At 51.3% G+C, this 20,095-nt stretch overlaps 1 protein-coding gene and 1 long non-coding RNA gene across 3 annotated transcripts; one reads left to right on the plus strand and one right to left on the minus strand.

Annotated features, from left to right (window-relative positions):
- Positions 1–1,277: 1,277 nt before the first annotated feature.
- LOC101933929 (transmembrane protein 45B-like) lies at positions 1,278–14,748 on the minus strand. 2 transcript variants are annotated; one of them, XM_065568962.1, is made up of 7 exons: positions 14,611–14,748; positions 12,870–12,989; positions 9,622–9,807; positions 8,042–8,251; positions 6,458–6,642; positions 5,245–5,390; positions 1,278–4,369 (listed from the first exon to the last, which is right to left on the minus strand). In XM_065568962.1, the coding sequence occupies exons 3-7, from the start codon at positions 9,803–9,805 to the stop codon at positions 4,228–4,230; spliced, it is 867 nt and encodes a 288-aa protein (XP_065425034.1). In that variant the 5' UTR covers positions 9,806–9,807; positions 12,870–12,989; positions 14,611–14,748; the 3' UTR covers positions 1,278–4,227. The 2 variants fall into 2 exon arrangements, with proteins under 2 accessions (XP_065425034.1, XP_065425035.1); XM_065568963.1 differs by lacking the exons at positions 12,870–12,989; positions 14,611–14,748 and having other exon boundaries at positions 9,622–9,935.
- Positions 8,360–11,648, plus strand: LOC135975889 (uncharacterized). Its single transcript, XR_010592961.1, has 3 exons — positions 8,360–8,488; positions 10,301–10,345; positions 11,513–11,648. It is a non-coding gene; the product is annotated as an uncharacterized LOC135975889 (long non-coding RNA).
- Positions 14,749–20,095: the final 5,347 nt, after the last annotated feature.

Below are 20,095 nucleotides of genomic sequence, written 5' to 3' on the forward strand. Positions count from 1 at the left end.
TATTTACCAACCATCTAATCCTTTCAAGCCTACCCTATTTCCTACCTCCAGTAGCACTGAGGATAAGAGAGGGGATACCCCTTCCCAGAGAGCTTTTGTAGAAGTCTGATGCTTTACTCTTAAGCTTGCTCTGAAGAGATCTTTCCTACCAGACAATATTCCATGTTTTTTCACTGTTTACTTGAAATGCTGGGGTCATCTGTAGCATTTGATTAAAACTGGACCTTGTACTTCGCTCTACTTGAGGCACTTTTGTTTCTCTGCAGTTAAGAACTTGGGTCTCCTAATTAACTTGCACCTTGTCACAGATACAGTCTGGCTCTCCCTGCTGTGAAGGGAATCCACACCTCTGGATCCCCAGGTACTTTGAGTTTCCATGGCTCTCAGCAGGTTGCATTGTTTCTTCCCTTGGCCTTTCTGACACATTCCCTGGGCACCGACTATGTCTGCTACCCCTTCACGGAAATAACGCCCCTCTGCCCACCTGCTCTAGGCCCCTAGGACCAGTACTGACCCCTGGGTATATTAAATGCACCCTCTCTGTGTTCTACCCGACAAGGCGAGCCTTCTGGTTTACCTTTCCAATGGGTCCCGTGTGAGTTGCAACACACAACACTATTCAAACACTGTTGTTCTTTAATAGTCTGAGAAATACACAGATTACAGATCATATAGAAAACAACAAATATGCTGAATGCAAGCCACTCGCTAGCTCACCTTTGCTCGGTGTCCATCTATGTTCAGGAAAGTAGGCAGGGACCCCTGCTTCATCAGGCTCTCAATGCTGGGTTGCTTCTCCCTCCTTTTCCAGTGGAGAAAAAAGTCCCCCAGAGTAGAGCAGCTCCTGCCCTTTTATAACTTTCAGCCCCCCTTTGTCAACCCAGCCACATCACACAGGGCTGTGAAACATCCACATCCACACCTCCACTGTAGACAGTATTAGGTCAATGAAAGACTTCTTCCATCGACCTGCTCCCACTAGGATTACCTCTCCCTTGGCGGAGGTAATGTCTACAGTGAAGCACTGTTGCAGCTGTACCACTGTAGCGTTTCAAGTGTAGGCCAGCCCTCAGATTCCTCAGGTGATCAGATCCCTGTCAGTGACTTCATTGCCCATGTGACCATCTCCCGAACTTCAGATTTAAAAAAAACTGTTTGCTCTGGGCAGCAGCCATCTCCCTCCATCTAAATGATACGATTATCAATGTTTAATGACTCTCTTATCAGGCCTTTGCCGCTACACGTTGGAATTTCAGAACAACAGGAAGACAACAGTGAAGACGACGACTAGCCCTTTATTTGAAATGGAGTTTGCAGCTTGGTAAAGATACAGAGTTCATAATCTGACAATGAATTTATAAAGTGTACAAGCAAATTCCCCAGATCATCACTCCTCTCTAGGTCTAAATGTTATGTGGCATTTAGGGACAAATTCCTCTGAAATTTTTGAAAAAGCAAAGTTACAGTGTAGATTAAAATGATTAAATTAGCTTATACCAGCCAAGAAACTGCTCTCGGCCATTCTTATTGCAAAACCTGTGCTAACTAGTGTTCAATTGACACTCCTCTCCCCTCACCAAAAGGGTCGAACTTTTAGATCCCTGCTCTTATGGGCTCGTTAAATGGAAAGAGTTCTTCATTCCTTCCCTGTCGCTGCTAAGCTGTTTGCTGACCGTGAGCGGCCCTCCCCGGGTTACTGCTGCTCTGAAGCTCCTTCTACTAGAATTTGAGGTATATGCCCTGCGGTGCAGGAGCAGCTACCTCTGCACAGACCCTTTGGGTGGAAAAGCTACACATGGAGTTAGAAAGAAGGTATGTCTTTTTATGTATTATACGAGTGCCTTAATTCCTCCTCTCTCCACCAGTGGGATAGACACACGTCTCATCAAGAGAGTAACTTCTAGCCACCACCCACAAGGACTAAGGCCTGGTCTATGATACAGAGTTAGGTTGATGCAAGACCGCTTGTTAACTATGGAAGCGGCTACACTTAAATTTCGCTCCTGCCAGTGTAACTGCCCAGTTACGCCAACTTAATAACTCCACCTCCACGAGCGGCGTAAAGTCAAGGTTGATATAGTTAGGTTGACGCAGAGTCAATGTAGATGCTGCGTTGCTTATGTCGACTGTTACAGGCTTTCAGAAGCCTTCCTGCAATGCCCCCCACTAACAGTACAATCAATACAAGCACTCCTTGTGAGGACGTCCACCGCCGACACGAGCAAAGTGTAGACATGTATGAGCGATGTAATTGCGGCGGTGGCTGTGTGCTGATGTAAGTTAGGTCAACTTAATTTTGTCGTGTAGACATGGCCTTAGTAAACTTCCCCTACCCCACACACATCCATAAAATATTAACACCTTTCATGAGAAGCGAAGTCTGCCTTTTTTAACAACTGATGGGTGGGTATGTACTAAAAAAAAACGAAGCCAGTCTGTTCTGTAACTGTACAGGGCACCCTGATGGCTAGAAACTCGCCCTGGAGATACTCCTAGGGTGGTTCTTAATGAAAATGACTTTCCAGACCATGATTTAAATGTTAGGAGCCACTTGTCATCTTCAGAATGCTTTACAATAATTCTTACACTGTAGATGAGGTAGGGAAACCTTTTTCTGACTCTCTCTCTTTAGAAAACGGAAACTGAAGCACGTAACTGCGACATGGCCAAAGTAGCAGTGTGTGTCCCTGGCAGATCCAGATTTAGTACTTGTGACTCCAGTCCTGTACCTGGTGCCTATTTTCAATACTTAGTCATCTTTCTGTCAAGTATTGTTTACGTAGCTCTGGAGCTGACTGCCAGGCCAACGCCTGCGCTTTTGCCTTAAACACCTTAAAGGCACAAATGATGCACCCCAGAGCAACAGGCATCAGAACAGGCAGCGTTGTTATGTGGGAAGGGAGAATGTGCTGCTGTTTCTGTTTAATGGAAAGGGTTTCTGTCTTAACAGCGAGGGTAGGAATGGAATGATGACGATGAGCAAAATTCTCAAAGTGCTTAAGACTCCCACTGTAAGTCACTTTGCTTAAGTTCCTTTATATTCCGCTGAAAGAGAACTGAATGACAGCTAGTGTACATTCATTTGCATTTACAGTAGTGGCTAGAGTCTAGCTGGGTGAATAATTCATTTTTCAGTTGGCCGTTCTGATTTAAAAAAAAGCAGGGGGGGGGGCGCTGATTGAACTGAATTTGAAAACTGAAAAAATGTTGCTGAACTGAAAAAATCTGTTTTGGGTTCAATGAAGCACGTCATTTGACCTGAAACAAATGTTTTTGGACATTCTTAAAGGGCTAGATTCACACAACAAACAGAAGAAGAAGAGGTGGTGATGCCTTTCTTCTGTTTTGTGAATGGCATCTAAGCCGGAGGGGACGATCATGTGAATTGGGGTTGATCAGTATTGCATTTTTTCAGCAAATAAACTGTGAAATATTTTTGCCCAGCTGTAATCTAGAGCATCTAGATCACATCCCCTTTGTGCTAGGTGCTGTACATACATAAGGAGATGGCCTCTGCCCTGGAGAGCTTACAAACTGAATAGACTAGACAGTGGTCGAAAGGAAGTATTGTCCTCATTTTTACAGTTGATTAACCGAGGCACAGAAAGGTTAAGGGACTTGGCTAGAATCACAGGGGAATGTTTGGGAGGAGCTAGGAATTGAACCTCGATCTCCGGCTTCCCCATCCATTTTTCCTCTCACTAGTTATTTGTGGAGCTGCACGTTTGTCATGGGGGTGGGTGGGAATCAGATGCTGTGTTTGGTTTTTAATCCATTGATCCATGATGTCTCTGGGAGGCCTCAGGGCACAGGCGCCCCACTGCAGGGTGAGTGTGAGATGGGGTCACTCTGCAACCTCCCCCAGGGTCTCCCAGCCTTTGGGGGTAGGCCCAATCCTTCCCCAAGGGCCTTCCATCCCCTAGGGGCAAGACCCAACACCACCACTCTACAGTGACCAGACAGCAAGTGAAAAATCTGGATGGGGTGGGGGGGTAATAGGAGTCTATATAAGAAAAAGACCCAAAAATTGGGACTGTCCCTATAAAATCTGAACATGTGGTCACCCTACACCACTCTGACATGTCCCCCTGGTGACTTTAACATTTCTTCCTAAACCTGAGACTTTTAGTAAATGTACTGTGAGCTCGCTGTGATTTTTTTTGTTAAAAAAACACCATGACAAATCTGCAGCCATGTTATTTGGGGGCAGGAAAACCCTCCTGGCTTCTAGGAAGGAAGAGACCCCAGCGTGGAGTCAACATTTTCCACGTTATCCATTCCCAGTAGGAGAGGAGTATACGAACTCATGGTGAACGTCGAACTCCCAACTTTTCCCCGACGGCCATATTTCTTCCACTTCTCAATGCAACTGTAACAGATTAATATTGATACAGGCATAGTTAACAAGCTATGAGAGAGCCTCCCACCTTCAGGAAATGAATCAAGTGAGAGAACTAAGATTTATATGACTTTTTTGCATATTTCTTAATCTTCAGGGTTAAATTTTAACAAGGTCCTGTTGTCTGTGAAGGGTTGCCTCTCATTATGCAGGTCCTAAATTGACGATCCAAATTGTGAGCCATTAGTTTAACCCCAGTGGTGCTGAGTATACCACATATTGGGTAGCCAAGTAGGCATGTTTTCTCCAGGGTACCCTAGGCTCATCTTGCCTATCTACAACATGTAACTCAATGGACTGGATGTTCCGTACCAAACTGTATCTGGAGTGAATTTATATTTTGGCAGCAGTGAAGCAGTTAAATGTCACCTCTGTTTGCTGCTCTAGTGCTTAAATAAGTTCAGAAGGGGGAAATGTTCAGTGCGTTTTATTTTGGATTGAACATCTAAAGTTGCTACGTTAGGGGCTTGTTCACCCATGGAATAAGTCCATATACCTACCATTGACAATGGCTAGGCAGTGCTGAAACGCCTGCTTATTACATCAGTCAGAATAATCTCACTCCCCCACTTGTTTTCTCACCCGATACATAGATGATAAACTCTGTGGGCGGGGCGGGGGTCATATTTTTGTTAGGAATGTGCGTGGGGGGGGGGGGCGACTGATCCCTCACTGGGGGCCTCTTGGTGCTACCACAGTACAAATAATGGGAGTTCTTTGCCCACTGCATATAAGCAGTTTTGTTATCTGTTGTGTGTCACTGACACAAACCAGGGCTAGTTACTGTCATGTCTGCACAGACTGTTCTCCCATCCTGCCTCCCACAACCTGGCCCCATTACGTACCAGTTAACGATGGTGTAGTTGATGATAAAGAGGAGGAGAGCACCTATATAGTGCCAGCTGAAGCACATGGTGAGGAACATGATGTTTTCATGATCAGTCTGGTCCCAGCTTGGCCCTCCCCGTGGTGGGTACAGCACAAACCCGATCTAGTTAGAATAAGTGGTGATATGATGAGCAGGCCAGCTCCTCCAACACCCCATTCTCTCCTTTATTACACAGCTTCAGTATCAAATATGGATGCACTGACCAAAGGCTCCCCATTGTACTCTAGTGTCTGTCTAGGAGATTGCACTTCTTTTGTACCTGTGCCTTCCTGCAGATTTGCACACCAATTTTACCTGCTGATGAGACTGTTCTAACGTGCTGTCTTGGGACTGCCATTGGAAACCATCCAGACACTTCAAGGAATGCAGAATTTGCTTAGTGACAGACTACAATGGGTATATTGCACTGGGTCCTTGTGTGCATCCAGGTGAAATTTCAAGTGTGTTTTTAATCTGCAAAGCCCTATGTGGTTTGGGTCCTGGCTATAGAGACAGCCCATCTGGGGTACTGACATTAGTATAGTAATGGGAGAACTATCCAGTTTTTCTTTATCCTCATAATACCCCTGGGAGATAGGGAGGTATTAATATCCCCATTTTACAGGTGGGGAGTTGAGGCACAGAGACACTAAGTGACTTGCCCAAGGTCACGTAAGTAGTCTGTGGCAGAGCAGGGGATTGAATCCAGGTCTCCCAAGTCCAAGGCTGGCACTTTAACCACTAGCCTATCCTATTTTCCCGATGCACCAGCTGGTCAGCTGAGATCATCTGAGGTGTTTGTCCTGACTGTCCTTACCTTTGAATTTAGTCAGAAGGGGGCAGGACTTAGGTTCTAATCTCTGGAATTTGCTCTCCCTGCTTGTCTGACAGAGCCCAAGGCTGCTGACCTTGAGAGCACAGTGCAAGACTTGCTTGGCTTCTAGATGAGTCCTGATTCTATTAAGTTGTGAATGCAACAAAATGACCAACATTCCCAGGCTGAGCCGCTCTTAGTCTTACAAATGTGTGTCTGTGGTTTTTTTTTCTACCAAATCGGAGGTAAAGTTTTAAGAACCATGTGTACAATTATAACCTGGAGAGAGAATTGCTGTAACCCGGAGAGCTGTTAGTTGTGCTGGTCCCAAGATATTAGTCAATCAGGCTGAAAGTACAGAGTAAGAATTACAAACCTGCAAGAACCAGGATCCTTGGAGAAGGAACATGGTAGTCCTTAAGAGCTCCAGGATTGGGTGATCTCGCATGAACACTTCCAGAAGGGAGCAGAGGGCACCACCAAATATGGCAATGAGCATCAGTGAGTGGATGTGCTGATCCAGCGCGGGGCGGTGATGGGCATGAAAATAAAAGAGAAAACCTGCCAAAATTCAAACCAAATCGTGCTAATACTGCTTAAATGATTAGTGAAGAACTGGATGCAAAGAGCCAACCAGTGACCCTGGAGCCTAGGCTGTGATTGATTGAAGAAGAAATGTTCCCTACTATGGGCACATGCAACTGCTTTTAAAGGAAAAGGTGCCTGCTACGTATTTGGGTCAGATAGTGCAGATCACAGAGAGGATCTATTGTTCTGAAAGGAGATGTTGCCACTTAAAAACTTGAGGCAAGCAAGTAAAGGAAGAATTTCTGGGAAAAGCCAGGTCCTATTGTCCAAATGAGTATGAGGCAAACAGTCTGTCCCCAGTTGACAAGGCAAGTCACCGATACGTGACTGTTGGTAAGTCAGGTTGTGTGAAGTACCTTTCTTCCTGTAAATAACTGATTGTTCTGAATCACACGGTTTTGGAACAGAGCTTTGTCTCTCTTTTTCTTCTAGTGCTGATGCCTGAGTTTCTGCCCATTCTTTGAAAATGTCTCATTCCCTCTTTTTTTTTTCCTTTTGACAATGAAACTATGCCCATGTGCCCAGAGGTTTTCCAAGATTCTCTCTTAGCCATTGATTTGAAACAACGAGCCAAGAGCCTCCCCTGAAATGAAAATCTCAAGTGAATAATTTACAAATGTGAAGGATTTTATAATTATTTAAGCCACATAGGCCTGATCTACACTTAACATTTAAGTTGACCTAGCTCCATTGCTCAGGGATGTGAAAAAATCCACACCCCTGAGCACCATAGTTAAGCCAACCTAATCCCCAGTGTAAATGCGGCTAGGTCGATGGAAGAATTGCTATGCGGGGGGTGGATTACCTACATAGACAGAAAAACTCCTTCTGTCGACGTAAGAAACATCTATGCTACAGCCGCATAGCTGCAATTGTGCCTCTGTAGTGCTTGTAGCGTCGATATAGCCATAGTGTTACTGATGGATCTGAAGAGTTAACAGGATTTCGAAACCTATAAGACAAAGATCCCCAAACTGTGGGTCACACCCTCCTGAGGGAGGCACAGAGGAATGTTTGGAGGGCGCGGTGGGGCCTGAGCCAGTTCCCACAGGATGGGGAGGGAGCACCACCCTGCTCCCGTCTCAGCTGCGGCTGCAGCCTGGCTGCTGTTCTGCACCTGGCCCCGGTCCCAGCCCATGGCCCTGGCCCTGCCCCCAGCTGCAGTCCTGGCCTTGGCTCCCTTACCCCGTCTGCATCCCCTCCCCCCGGGAGCCCCAGACCCACTCCCGGCCCCAACTTGGGGGAGGGGAGCACAGACAGGGGTAAGAGGGGGTGACCCTAAAAAGTTTGGGGACCACTGCTATTAGAGCTTCTGACTCATCTGTTACCTAGGCTGCCGCAGCCTTTTGTCAGTAGTGCTGTTGCTACTAACCTTCAACAAACAGCGCCTGGGAGAGCATGAAGCGATCCAGCCCTGGGGGCAGCCCAAGTGGGAGGGAGATGAGAATATCCACTAGGCCAGCGAGGACATAAGCAAAGTACATGGTTCCATGTGTCCAAGTCAGCAGGTCCACCCAAGTGTGATCCTGGGCGTAGAGATGCAAATGGGGGCCCTCGGGAATAAACTGTCCAGCAAGAATCCCTATCCAACAGGAAAAGGGCAGGTGTGAAGGGAGAACAGGATCCAAGTCACTGAGAAAGCTATTAGCGTTTAACCACCTTTCTGCTCTAGGTTTGGCATGTAGGCGAGTCAAGGATCAGAATCCAGGCGCTGTGCAAGGATCCCCTTACCCCAGCCTTCCAGCTCTGCCTGTGGCGCCCCCCTCTCTCCCCCTTTGCCCTGTTGTGGTACAGGGAGGCAGGTGCAGCTGCGACAGAGGTAAGTACTTTATCAGTATTAACCTAGATGTGACATGGAGTCTGCACTACTGCAGAGCATAGTGAGATCTCTTGTCTTAAGTCTGCAAACGTTTTACGGTGCATCTGCCTTCTTTTAGCTTCAGAAAGATCTATTACTATTCAAAAGCCCAACACAGCCTAACTACGAACTTTAACTGGAGGACAGGGCAGGCTATTGGAGCCTATTGAGCAGATCCTGCCTGCTTTCCCATGGTCTATACGTAGGGCCCTACCAAATTCACGGTCCATTTTGGTCAATTTCACGGTCGTAGGATTTAAAAAATCATAAATTTCATGATTTCAGATATTGAAATCTGAAATTTCACGGTGTTTGTAATTGTAGGCTCCTGACCCAAAAAGGAGTTGTGGGGGGAGTCACAAGGTTATTGTAGGGGAGGTTTCGGTACTGCTACCCTTACTCCTGCGCTGCTGCTGATGGTGGCACTGCCTTTAGAGCTGGGCAGCTGGAGAGCGGCTCTGAAAACAGCGCCGCCACCAGCAGCAGCACAGAAGTAAGGATGGCCTGGTATGGTATTGCCACCCTTATTTCTGCGCTGCTGACAGCAGAGCTGGGCCCTCAGTCAGCAGCCACCACTCTCCGGCTGCCCAGCTCTGAAAGCAACAGCGCAGAAGTAAGGGTGACATGGTATGGTATTGCCACCCTTACTTCTGTGCTGCTGCTGCTGGCGAGGAGCTATCTTCAGAGCTGGGTGCCCGGCCAACAGCCGCTGCTCTCCGGCCACCCAGCTCTGAATGCAACGCAAAAGTAAGGGTGGCAATACCGTGACCCCCCCCCCCAAGTAACCTTGCAACCCCCCTGCAACTCCCTTTTGTGTCAGAACCCTCAATTTGAGAAATGCTGGTCTCCCCCGTGAAATGTGTATAGTACAGGGTAACAGCATACAAAAGACCAGATTTCACAGGGGAGACCAGATTTCACAGTCCGTGATGTGTTTTTTGTGGCTGTGAATTTGGTAGGGCCCTATCTATAGGAGAAAACTTATTTGGTGCTTGTTATTCTGATCGACAAGTGTGGGTGCTGACACATCGGGCAGCTGGGGGAATGACACACTGCTACTAGCTGAAAGGAAGGTAATGAGCTCCAATCCTTACCCACTAGAGCAGTGATAACTTTGCCCATCCCTTCCAGGAGCTCCAGATACTGGTACCACTTATTTTTGCTGATGTATTCATTCTCCCTCTGCATGAGATACTTGATGGGGTATTTCACAGACCACAGGACCCCAACTGCCAGGAAGTAGCACCCTGGCAGGGCATGACCTTCAAAGTTTTTCATCCCTGAGTGTCATGAAAAGAGAAAGCAATCAGTGTTCATGCTGGAAAGCAAATGAGGTTTTCTGATGCTCTTAATTACACAGGTAACTGTGATTTGTATTGTATTACAGCATTTATAACTAGCAAGCAAAATGAGCAATTCTTCCCAGCCTATTCATAAAGGGCTGATTGTTTTTCAAAAGTCCTGAGCACCTACAGATCCTGTTGATTCCTTTACCCACCCAGGTTTGAAAATTTGACTTCAATCATCAGGATTTATTGTGTTTATAATACTAATTCCCACCTCAATCTTTTCTTCTTTTTCTGAGATCCCAGGTAGGTTTCCAGCCACCATGATCATAGAGAGTAAAATGTCACTGGCTTTGGAAAGGATTGTATTTAAAATAGTTTATGGGGACTTTGGCTCTGAAGCCAGAATGGGGTATGGCTTTGCAGGTGGCAATTATTTCATGAGAAAGAGGCTCTGACGATGGCTTTTTTCTATGCCTGTTTCTAGGACTGATGTTGTTCTAGTGACGTGGAAGAGCGGGTGAATAATGAGGTGACAACTTGTTTTATTATTATATATTCTAGCCAGTGTAGGTAGGACTGTGTACAGTTAAGGTTGTCCCAACACTTCCTATTTATAAGACCCTGTTTTCAGTTGCTTATAACTTTGCCAGACGTTACTAGTTTGAGCTGAAATTTCCCATTTAGGTGTCTGCTCAGGCAAAATTTTGGGGGAAAATTTCAGCTAAAACAGCTGGGCCATTTTTGAGAACAAGATTAGGAAAAAACACATTTTGTCCATCTTTTAAAAAAAAAAAATCTTTCAACTGTTTTGTTGAGAAGCTATAGTTCCCCCATGATTTGGAGCAAATACTTGAAATTTAGCGGGGTAGAGGTGGGTGGTGGCTATAGTGTCAGGGCATATGCCTTTGGGCATCCCTGTGAAAATTTATCCAAATTAGCCCAAGTTAGAAGTCTCTGGAAAATCTCTGTTCACACACACATGCAGCAGAGACTTGTTAGAGTCTAGCAACTAAACTCTCCAAAGATTTCCTCTATACAGAGCACGCGCCTTCTCCTTACAGCTCGTAGTGCTGAATAGACTATGCGTCGTTCCCAAAGAACCCACTGAGCATGCGTTGTCTTTGGGGCAGCCAGCTCTGGGCTGGACTTTCCCTTCAACTGCTCTTCAGCCTCTAGGGGTGCTGTGGTGCCAGGTACCAGAACTGAGAGCTTTTGTCCTTTTTAGGGGTTCTTTTTACCTAGGCCAGGAGGAGGGGGAGAGAAAATTTGGCCATATTGTAAATCAGGAGTTTCCTGCTTAGGCAAGAAGAGCAATAGTCTTATCTGCCCATCTTAGTTTCTATTCTTGGAGAAGTGAACCCCTCACTCATCTGTGGTTAGACTAAGCCTGTACAATGTCAGCTGTTTTCTTAGGGTATGTCTACATATTTCCCCGAGGCAGGGAGTCTCAGAGCCCATATCTACAGGCTTGGGCTTGCGCTACGGCACTAAGAATAGCCGTGTAGACATTCCTGCTTGGGCTCTGAAGCCTGGGGCAAAGGGTGGGTTTCGGATCCCCAGTTCCAGTCCAACCCTGAATATCTACAATGCTTTTTATAGTGCCATAACATGAGCCCCTGTAGACCTGGCCTCAGAGACTCAATGCTGCAGGGTTTTTTTATCATGTACACATACCCTTGTTGTCTTTACTTCCTAGGTGGCGTTCAGGACTAGGTCGGTGGATCGTATTTTTGAGTAAACAGATGAGGATAGTTTCTCTGATTTTTGAGGGCCAGGAAGAATTAATGGTTATTATTAACCATTGCAGGCCTATTTTTCACCTGTACCTCTCACATTCCATTGGGAGGAAACCAATGAAGAGCTTACCAAGTATTTTTACAAAGAAAGACCCAGACAGAGAGCAAGCGCGTGCAAGTCACCCCGGAACAGCCAATAGTCTGCTGGCTACAGCACTCACCTGGGATGGTGGAAACTCTGGTGCAAGTCTCTTGTCTGCATCAGGCACCACAGAGACTTGAAGCTGGATCTCCCACAGCTCAGATGGGTGCCCATCCCTCCAAGCTATTGGTGAGTGCGCCTGTCCTAGCTCAAGGAATTGGCATTTTCCGTTGAAAAACCACTATCAAAAAATTCCCGATCCACTCTAATAATAATAATACCTCTGAGCAGTAAAAAAAAAAAAACCCCCAAAAACTTATCTGAAGTTTTTATCAACTTATCATTAATTTTCTAGCTAGCAGTTGTGAATCATATAAAAATTTCAAAACTACCCAGTAATGACTATCTAGCCTTGCTATTGTAATAACCACCTCAAACTCGTATGACTACTGTTTTGCAATGTTACGTATTATTTAGCAGAGATGATTATAGCAGCTTTTCTGAAGCTCCTTGGCCTCTGACTAGAGTTTAACCCATTAAAAAGCTTTTGTATTGCAAAGGCGCTATACAGTATTCTGTATATTCACCTCCCCACCCCGTCTCTCTCCTAGGGGTTCATTCAACAAGGTGGAAGTGTCAGATTCTTTTAGTTAACTTAATAACTTCAGTGATATTTCTCTTTCCATTATTTATTGCTTGTAAACCTGAAGCAGGAGGAGGCTTAAAGTCAGTTTTCCTGGAGATGGGGGAGTTTTGATGGATCCAAAATATTGGTCATACTCTCTGTATCTTCCACCACCACATAGATTAACTCTCTATTCTCATCCTCAACACTATCCATTTGCTTAGGGGCTTGAGGGAGACCCCCCCAAGAGACTTCGGGGAGGTGAGGAGAAGGCATGTAACTGCAGGAATCGCCGTGCCCCCAGACTCACTCCCAGGGTCTTTTCCCTCCCCAAGGACCTGCACTCCTACCAGCAAAGTCTGGATAACAGACCGCACAAAGCTTCGTGGTGTCCCCCTGTGACCACCTCTTTAACATCCAAATGATGCTGCCCCCTCTGATCCATCATCAGTTTCCAGTCTGAGTGGCCCGGCCCCACATAAGTACCTATGTATACAACTGATAGTTATAGTCCCCGTTGTGGGATGAGGAGGAGCCAAGAGGAACTTACCTGTGCTGCCTACGCCACTCTGCTCACAGTCTGTCCGCCTGGCTGCAGAGAGCAAGGTGCATCTGCCCCCTCTTAATCTCAGGATGCTATATGAGCTACGGCAGGCTCAGGGTTGTTCCCCTGGTAATAAGGTGGAGAATAGACAGGAGCATGAACATTCCAAATTTCAAAATCTGTGGGTGTTCGCTTCTTTTGCAACACCTTATCCATAGAACTGCTGAATCTTCTATAATCTCTTTCCCCACATTCATGGTCTTTGTATTAATGAGATTTCCTTACGTTGCTTCACCTCTCTGATTTAAATGTCACTTGAATGTTATAATTTTTTAATTAGTCTCTCATCCCAATTTTGCTTTGAGGCATAAAGGAAAAGTGGGGGAACACGTACGGCTTGTTGTTGTTTTTTAACCTTAGAAATACCAGGAATGGTGTTGGTGGAGAATCTCTGGGAGGTCTCAAGTGCTTTTTTAATTGAGTGGGCAGGGGAACTGAATCGTTAACAAATGTTAAAGAATCAAGGTGAGAAGAAAGTTTAAACAGAAACTGCTTGGGTAATTGGCAAACGTAGTAAGAAAGCATGGAAGAGAATGTGAAATTTGAGTATAATATTTTGCCTAGTTTGAAAGAGTTTTTAAAAGCAAGACCTTTAAGACCTAAATATCAATGTGCTGGAAAATGTGTAGGAGGGGAGGGATAGCTCAGTGGTTTGCGCATTGGCCTGCTAAACCCAGGGTTGTGAGTTCAATCCTTACAGGGGCCACTTAGGGATCTGGAGCAAAATCAGTACTTGGTCCTGTTAGTGGAGGCAGGGGGCTGGACTCAATGACCTTTCAAGGTCCCTTCTAGTTCTAGGAGATAGGATATCTCCATTAATTTAAAACAGCAATCAAAAGCTAAGTTCTGTGATCAGCCCCATGATGTGGCATCCATGAGAGGCCAGTACAAAGGGCCCTCATTTTAGTGTGGACTGGGGCAAGATGTCCCCCTTGCTGGCCCTAGTTAGCATTCCCGGCCCTCTCATCCTAACCCTCCTGTCCTCTCCCCGAGCATGCTGCTCCATGTAGTAGGTCCTAGCCGGGGCTCGACCCTTCCGGGCAGGAGGGGAGCCACACCGACTCCCTACTATGGGAACAAGCAGTCAGTTAGTCCCGAAACTCCGGCTCTTTGGTGCAGAGTCGGAGCAACCACAGTTAAAGCTCAGGCCCTTGACTGCAGGGGCTGAGCGAGCAAGCAGTTCAGAACCCAGGCCCTGGGTCAGGGCGGGGCAAACACGGTTAGCTCAGGCCCTTGTTGCAGGGGCTGAGCAAGCAGTCAGTTCAGAGCCCAGGCCCTGGGTCAGGGCGGGGCAGACACAGTTAGCTCAGGCCCTTGTTTGCAGGGAGCTGAGCGGGCAAATAGTTCAAAGCCCAGGCCCTGGATCAGGGCAGGGCAAACACAGTAGGCTCAGGCCCTTGTTGCAGGGGCTGAGCGAGCAAATAGTTCAAATAAGGTACGCCTAGGCTTTCTGTAGCCGAGCGTTGGGTGAGGGGGAAGCCTGCCACCCGTGCGGAGGGTGGCAGGGGGGGAACGCAGGCCCACCCACTCCACTGCGTTCCAGCCCGGGGCCCTAACAGCGGTTGCTGCCGCTGCTGGTCAGTGGGGTATCCAGACCGCAACACACTGACATAGGCTCACACTCAGTTGCAGCCGGACCGGGGTCGGCTACCCCCGGGCCACTTCCGTGATCCCCCTCAAAGCCTACCTCGTTCGTAGCGCCGGGATCGGGCCAGTCCACCTGCATGGGCTCCTCTCTGCCCGGGCTCGGCTGCAAGTCTGGTAGCTCTGCCGGGAAGTCCGGCCAATGGTCCTCAGGCGGCTCCTCTGGATAGCAGCAGGGGCGAAGGGGTTCGGGTCCAGTCTCACCCTCAGGGTTAGTGGGGTGCGGTTCCCAGGGATTCTCCCAGTGGCGGGCGTGAACGGGCTCTGGCGGCTCCTCCTCGTAGCGGGCCCGGGGTAGCTCGGGCCAGCTAGGGTCCAGGCCTTGGTCTTCTACAGTCTCCTGGCCGGGAGCTCCCGGCCGCACGTCTGCTCCCTGTGGTGGCTGGCCGCCGACTGAGCTCTGGCGGCCGGCCTTTATACTTCCTGTCCCGCCCCTTGACTTCCGGGGGGCGGGGACAGGCGGTGGTGGTCCCGCCCACTCTGGTGCCTGCACGTGGGCTCCCTCTTCCGGGCAGGAGGGGAGCCACACCGACTCACTACACACCCCCCCCCTTAAGACTGGCTCCCGCATGTCGGGGCCAGGTCCTTCCATCTCCCCCATGCGGGATAGGAAGTCCGCATTCGTATGGTCCTTACCAGCTCGATGCTGGACCGTAAATGCGTAGGGTTGTAAGGCGAGGTACCACCGCATAATGCGGGCATTATTATCTTTCATCCGCATTAGCCACCGGAGGGGGGGCGTGGTCTGTGACGAGGGTGAACGGGGCCCTGAGGAGGTAGAAGCGCAGGGCATCGCAGGCCCACTTCACCGCGAGGGCCTCTTTTTCCACCACTGCGTAATTCCTCTCACGGGGGAACAGCTTCCGGCTGAGATATAATACGGGGTGGTCCTTTCCCTCCACTTCTTGGGACAAGACTGCCCCTAACCCTACGCCGGAGGCGTCGGTCTGTAGGATGAATGGGCGTTTAAAGTCCGGGCTATAGAGAACCGGCTCCTGGCAGAGGCACTTCTGCAGTGTCCGGAAGGCCGCCTCACATTCGGGGGACCATCGTACCTGCCGGGGGCTGTCCTTCGTCAGAAGCCCAGTTAAGGGTGCTGCGATGGTCGCGAACCGGGGGATGAACCGTCTGTAATACCCAACGAGGCCCAGGAACTGCCGAACGTGCCGTTTGGTCGACGGGGTGGGACAGTCCAAGAGGGCCTGGACTTTCCCGACGAGGGGCTTGACCCGCCCGCCCCCGACAGTATAGCCGAGGTAGTTGGTCTCTTGCCAGGCAATACGGCACTTTTTGGGGTTGGCGGTCAGGCCCGCCTGTCGTAGGGACCTTAGGACCGCCGCAACCCGGGGCAGATGGTCCTCCCAGCCGCGGCTATAGATGACCACGTCGTCTAGGTACGCTGCCGCATAGTCCTGATGGGGCTGCAGAAGTTGGTCCATCAGGCGCTGGAAGGTGGCTGGGGCTCCATGGAGACCGAAGGGCATCCGCGTGAATTGGTACAGCCCTGTTGGAGTGGCAAAGGCGGTTTTCTCTTTTGAGGTCTCCTCGAGGGGGATCTGCCAGTAGCCTTTGCTGAGATCCAAGGTGGTGATATACTGGGCCTCCCCCAGGCGTCCCAGTAACTCGTCCACACGGGGCATTGGGTAGGCATCGAAGTGCGAGATGGCGTTTACCCTCCGAAAGTCGATGCAGAAGCGGCGGGTACCGTCCGGCTTGGGCACCAGGACCACCGGACTACGCCACTCGCTCTGGGACGGCTCAATGACGCCCAGAGCCAGCATGGCTCTTACTTCTTCCTCGACCGCATCCCGCATCCGATAGGGCAGGGGCCGGGTCGTCTCTCGAACCACTTTCCCCGGCTCGGTCTGGATGGAGTGTTTGACCAGGGACGTGTAGCCCGGTATGGCCGTGAAGGTTCGCTTGAAGGTCTGCAGCAGGCAGTTAGTCTGTTTACATTGCTCTTCCGTGAGCGATTGTCCGAGTTGGGGTGCCGGGGGGTCATCCGTCGAGGGTACGTGGGGTCCCAATTCCGGCTCGGGCGGGCATGGGTTAATTAAGAGGCCCTCCCGGTCCTGCCACCGTTTCAGCAGGTTTACGTGATACCGCTGGGTTTCCTTCCGCTTGTCCGGTTGCCGCACCTCGTAGGTGACGGGACCGACCTTACGCACGACGTCGTAAGGTCCCTGCCACCGGGCTAACAATTTTGACTCACTAGATGGGAGGAGGAGTAGGACACGGTCTCCTGGTTGGAACTCCCGGACTTGGGCTCCCTGATCGTAGGTTCGTTTCTGCCGCTCCTGCGCCGTCTTCAAATTTTCGCGGGCCAGGGCTCCGGCCTGGGCAAGGTACTCCTGTAACTGGATGACATATTTCAGGAGGCCCTGGGCTGGGGATGCTGACTGTTCCCAGGTCTCTCTCATCAGGTCTAAGAGGCCCCGTGGTCTGCGTCCATACAGCAGCTCGAAAGGGGAAAATTTCGTTGAGGTCTGCGGGACTTCTCGGATGGCTAGCAGCAAGGGTGGAAGGAATTGGTCCCAGTGGCGGACGTCCTCTGCGGGGAATTTCCGCAACATGCTTTTCAAAGTGCGGTTAAACCGCTCCACCAACCCGTCCGTCTGCGGGTGGTACACAGACGTCCGGAGTTGTTTGATGCCTAAGAGGGCACAGACCTGTCGCAACAATTGGGACGTGAAGTTCGTTCCCTGATCGGTCAGTATCTCTCTAGGCAGTCCTACTCGGGCGAAGATTTTCAGCAATTCCCCCGCGATAGTCCGGGCGGTAATACTTCGCAGGGGGATGGCTTCGGGGAACCGAGAGGCATAGTCCACCAAAACCAGGATGTATTGAAACCCCGCGGCACTTTTCGGGAGGGGGCCCACGAGGTCCATGGCGACCCGTTCAAAAGGCGTCTCTATCACTGGCATGGGGACCAGGGGTGCCTTGGGGATCCCGGGCGGGGCGACCCTCTGACACTCTGGGCAGGAGGCGCAATATTCTTTCACCTCCTGAGAGATTCCTGGCCAAAAGAAGCGCGCCAGGATTCGAGCGAGGGTCTTCTCTCGCCCCAGGTGCCCGGCGGCTGGCACATCGTGGGCCAACTTCATTACCGCCCGCCGGTGACACAGGGGCACTAACAGTTGGGTTTGTGGTTCCTGGGTGCGGGGGTCACGGTCCAGGCGGTAGAGCCAGTCCCGGCGCAGCTCAAAATGGGGCCACAGGGTGGCCCGCTGGGGGTCCACAATATTCCCGTCTATTGCCGCGAGCTGCTCGTAGAAGCGGCTAAGGGTGGGATCCTCTCGCTGGTCCCGACAGAAATCGGTATCGAAGCGGGGCTGAGGGGCCGGCTCCAGCGGTGGTCCCGCTGCGTCCGTGTCGTCCATCTCGGTCGCCGGACCCTGCTCGGGGGTCTCGGAGGAGGACCCCAACCGATCAGCCTCCAGGGCCGGCGTGGACCGTAGGACTTCCTCAAAGGCCGGCCAGTCCCGACCGAGGATCACAGGGTATGCAAGATGGGGAGCTACCCCAACCACCAGGTGTCGGGTGATCCCCGCGATGGTTAGGGGGACCCGGGCGCTGGGGTATGGTCGGACATCCCCGTGGATGCATTGCAGATGAATACATCCGAGGCGGGTATCACCCGGCGGTACCAGGTCCTTACGGACCAACGTCTGGCCACAACCCGAGTCGATCAAGGCCCGCGTAGTCCGTCCTCCGACGGTCGCCGGGACGGTCAGCTTGGGGTTCATGGCTGGCCTGGCTCGAGTGTGGCCCGCCCACACTTGCCCATAGCTGCAATCCATCTCCGGACAGTCTCGCCGGAGGTGCCCCATCTTCCCACAACTGAAGCAGGGTCCAAGTTCAGGTCGTCTGCTCCGGGGGCCTTCTCGGCTTGGGCTCCGGGGGGGGCTTCGCTGAGCCCTTGGGGGCCCCTGGCCCGGGGCCACTGGTCCAGTCTGAGGAGCGGGGTCCGCGTGCCGGGTCCGGGTCTCGCGGCGGGGGTCGGGCCTCGGTGCGGGGTGTCGTGGTCCGCTCGGGGTTTCCCCTTTCTTTTCGCCGCGGGCTGGTTCGGGCCCGGGGCGTCGGAAGGTGGGTCCTACCGCATCTTCGGCGGCTAGGAAGTCCTCCATTAGCGACACTGCCTGGGCCAGTGTCGTCGGCCGGTGGCGAAGCACCCAGGCGCGCCCTCGGGAGGGTAGGGTGTGCACGAACTGTTCCAACACCACCTGCTCGGTTACCTCCTCCGCCGTCCGGGTGCCGGGCTGTAGCCACCGTCGGCAAGCCTCTTTTAAGGTTTGAGCCACTACCCGCGGTCGGGCCCCGGTGGGGTAAGTCTGGCCCCGAAACCTTTGTCGGAAAGTCTCGGGACTGACGTCGAGGGCGTCCAATATCGCGGCCTTCACCAGGTCGTAGTCCCGTGCTTCCTCAGCCGCCAATCCCCGATAGGCCACCTGGGCCGCCCCCGTCAGGTGGGGGGCTAAGAGGGTAGCCCACTGGTCCCTGGGCCACCCGGCGACGAGGGCTACCCGCTCGAACGTGACCAGGAATGCCTCCGGGTCGTCGTCTGGGCTCATCTTAGTCAAGCGAAGGGGGGCAGCTAACCGCGGCATCTCCGCAGCCTCCCCTGCCGGCCCCGGTGCGGGGCGAGGGAGCGCGACCAGCAGCTGCTGCAGCTGGACTCCCAACTGCCGCACCAGCTGTTGCTGTTGCTCGAGCTGGGCTGTGTGCTGCTCCTGCTGCAACTGGAGTTGGGCGGCATCTCGCCGCTGTTGCTGCGCGAGCTGAGCGGCCTGCTGTTGCTGTTGCTGCTGGGCCGTCTGCTGTCGCTCCTGGCTGTCCGTGAGCAGCTGAAACAGCCGTTCCATATCCATTCCTTAGAACGGGGGGGGGCAACGGCCACTCCCCCTCTAGCCCCTTCTCACAGGGGCAGGGGCTCGTGCCCACGTTGGGCGCCAAATGTAGTAGGTCCTAGCCGGGGCTCGACCCTTCCGGGCAGGAGGGGAGCCACACCGACTCCCTACTATGGGAACAAGCAGTCAGTTAGTCCCGAAACTCCGGCTCTTTGGTGCAGAGTCGGAGCAACCACAGTTAAAGCTCAGGCCCTTGACTGCAGGGGCTGAGCGAGCAAGCAGTTCAGAACCCAGGCCCTGGGTCAGGGCGGGGCAAACACGGTTAGCTGAGGCCCTTGTTGCAGGGGCTGAGCAAGCAGTCAGTTCAGAGCCCAGGCCCTGGGTCAGGGCGGGGCAGACACAGTTAGCTCAGGCCCTTGTTTGCAGGGGCTGAGCGAGCAAATAGTTCAAAGCCCAGGCCCTGGATCAGGGCGGGGCAAACACAGTAGGCTCAGGCCCTTGTTGCAGGGGCTGAGCGAGCAAATAGTTCAAATAAGGCACGCCTAGGCTTTCTGTAGCCGAGCGTTGGGTGAGGGGGAAGCCTGCCACCCGTGCGGAGGGTGGCAGGGGGGAACGCAGGCCCACCCACTCCACTGCGTTCCAGCCCGGGGCCCTAACAGCGGTTGCTGCCGCTGCTGGTCA

This window comes from Chrysemys picta, chromosome 16, assembly GCF_011386835.1.
Source record: "Chrysemys picta bellii isolate R12L10 chromosome 16, ASM1138683v2, whole genome shotgun sequence".
In the NCBI taxonomy this organism is placed as follows: Eukaryota; Metazoa; Chordata; order Testudines; family Emydidae; genus Chrysemys; species Chrysemys picta.

What these genes read in the sequence shown, in the direction of transcription:
- LOC101933929 (XM_065568962.1), bottom strand. Translation starts at nt 9,805, where the DNA reads ATGAAAAACTTTGAAGGTCATGCCCTGCCAGGGTGCTACTTCCTGGCA. An exon ending in CCAGGCGCTGTTTGTTGAAG is followed by an intron (nt 6,643 to 8,041) that starts GTTAGTAGCAAC and finishes GAATTTTGGCAG; the next exon opens with GTTTTCTCTTTTATTTTCAT. An exon ending in AACTACACCATCGTTAACTG is followed by an intron (nt 4,370 to 5,244) that starts GTACGTAATGGG and finishes AATCTGTTACAG; the next exon opens with TTGCATTGAGAAGTGGAAGA.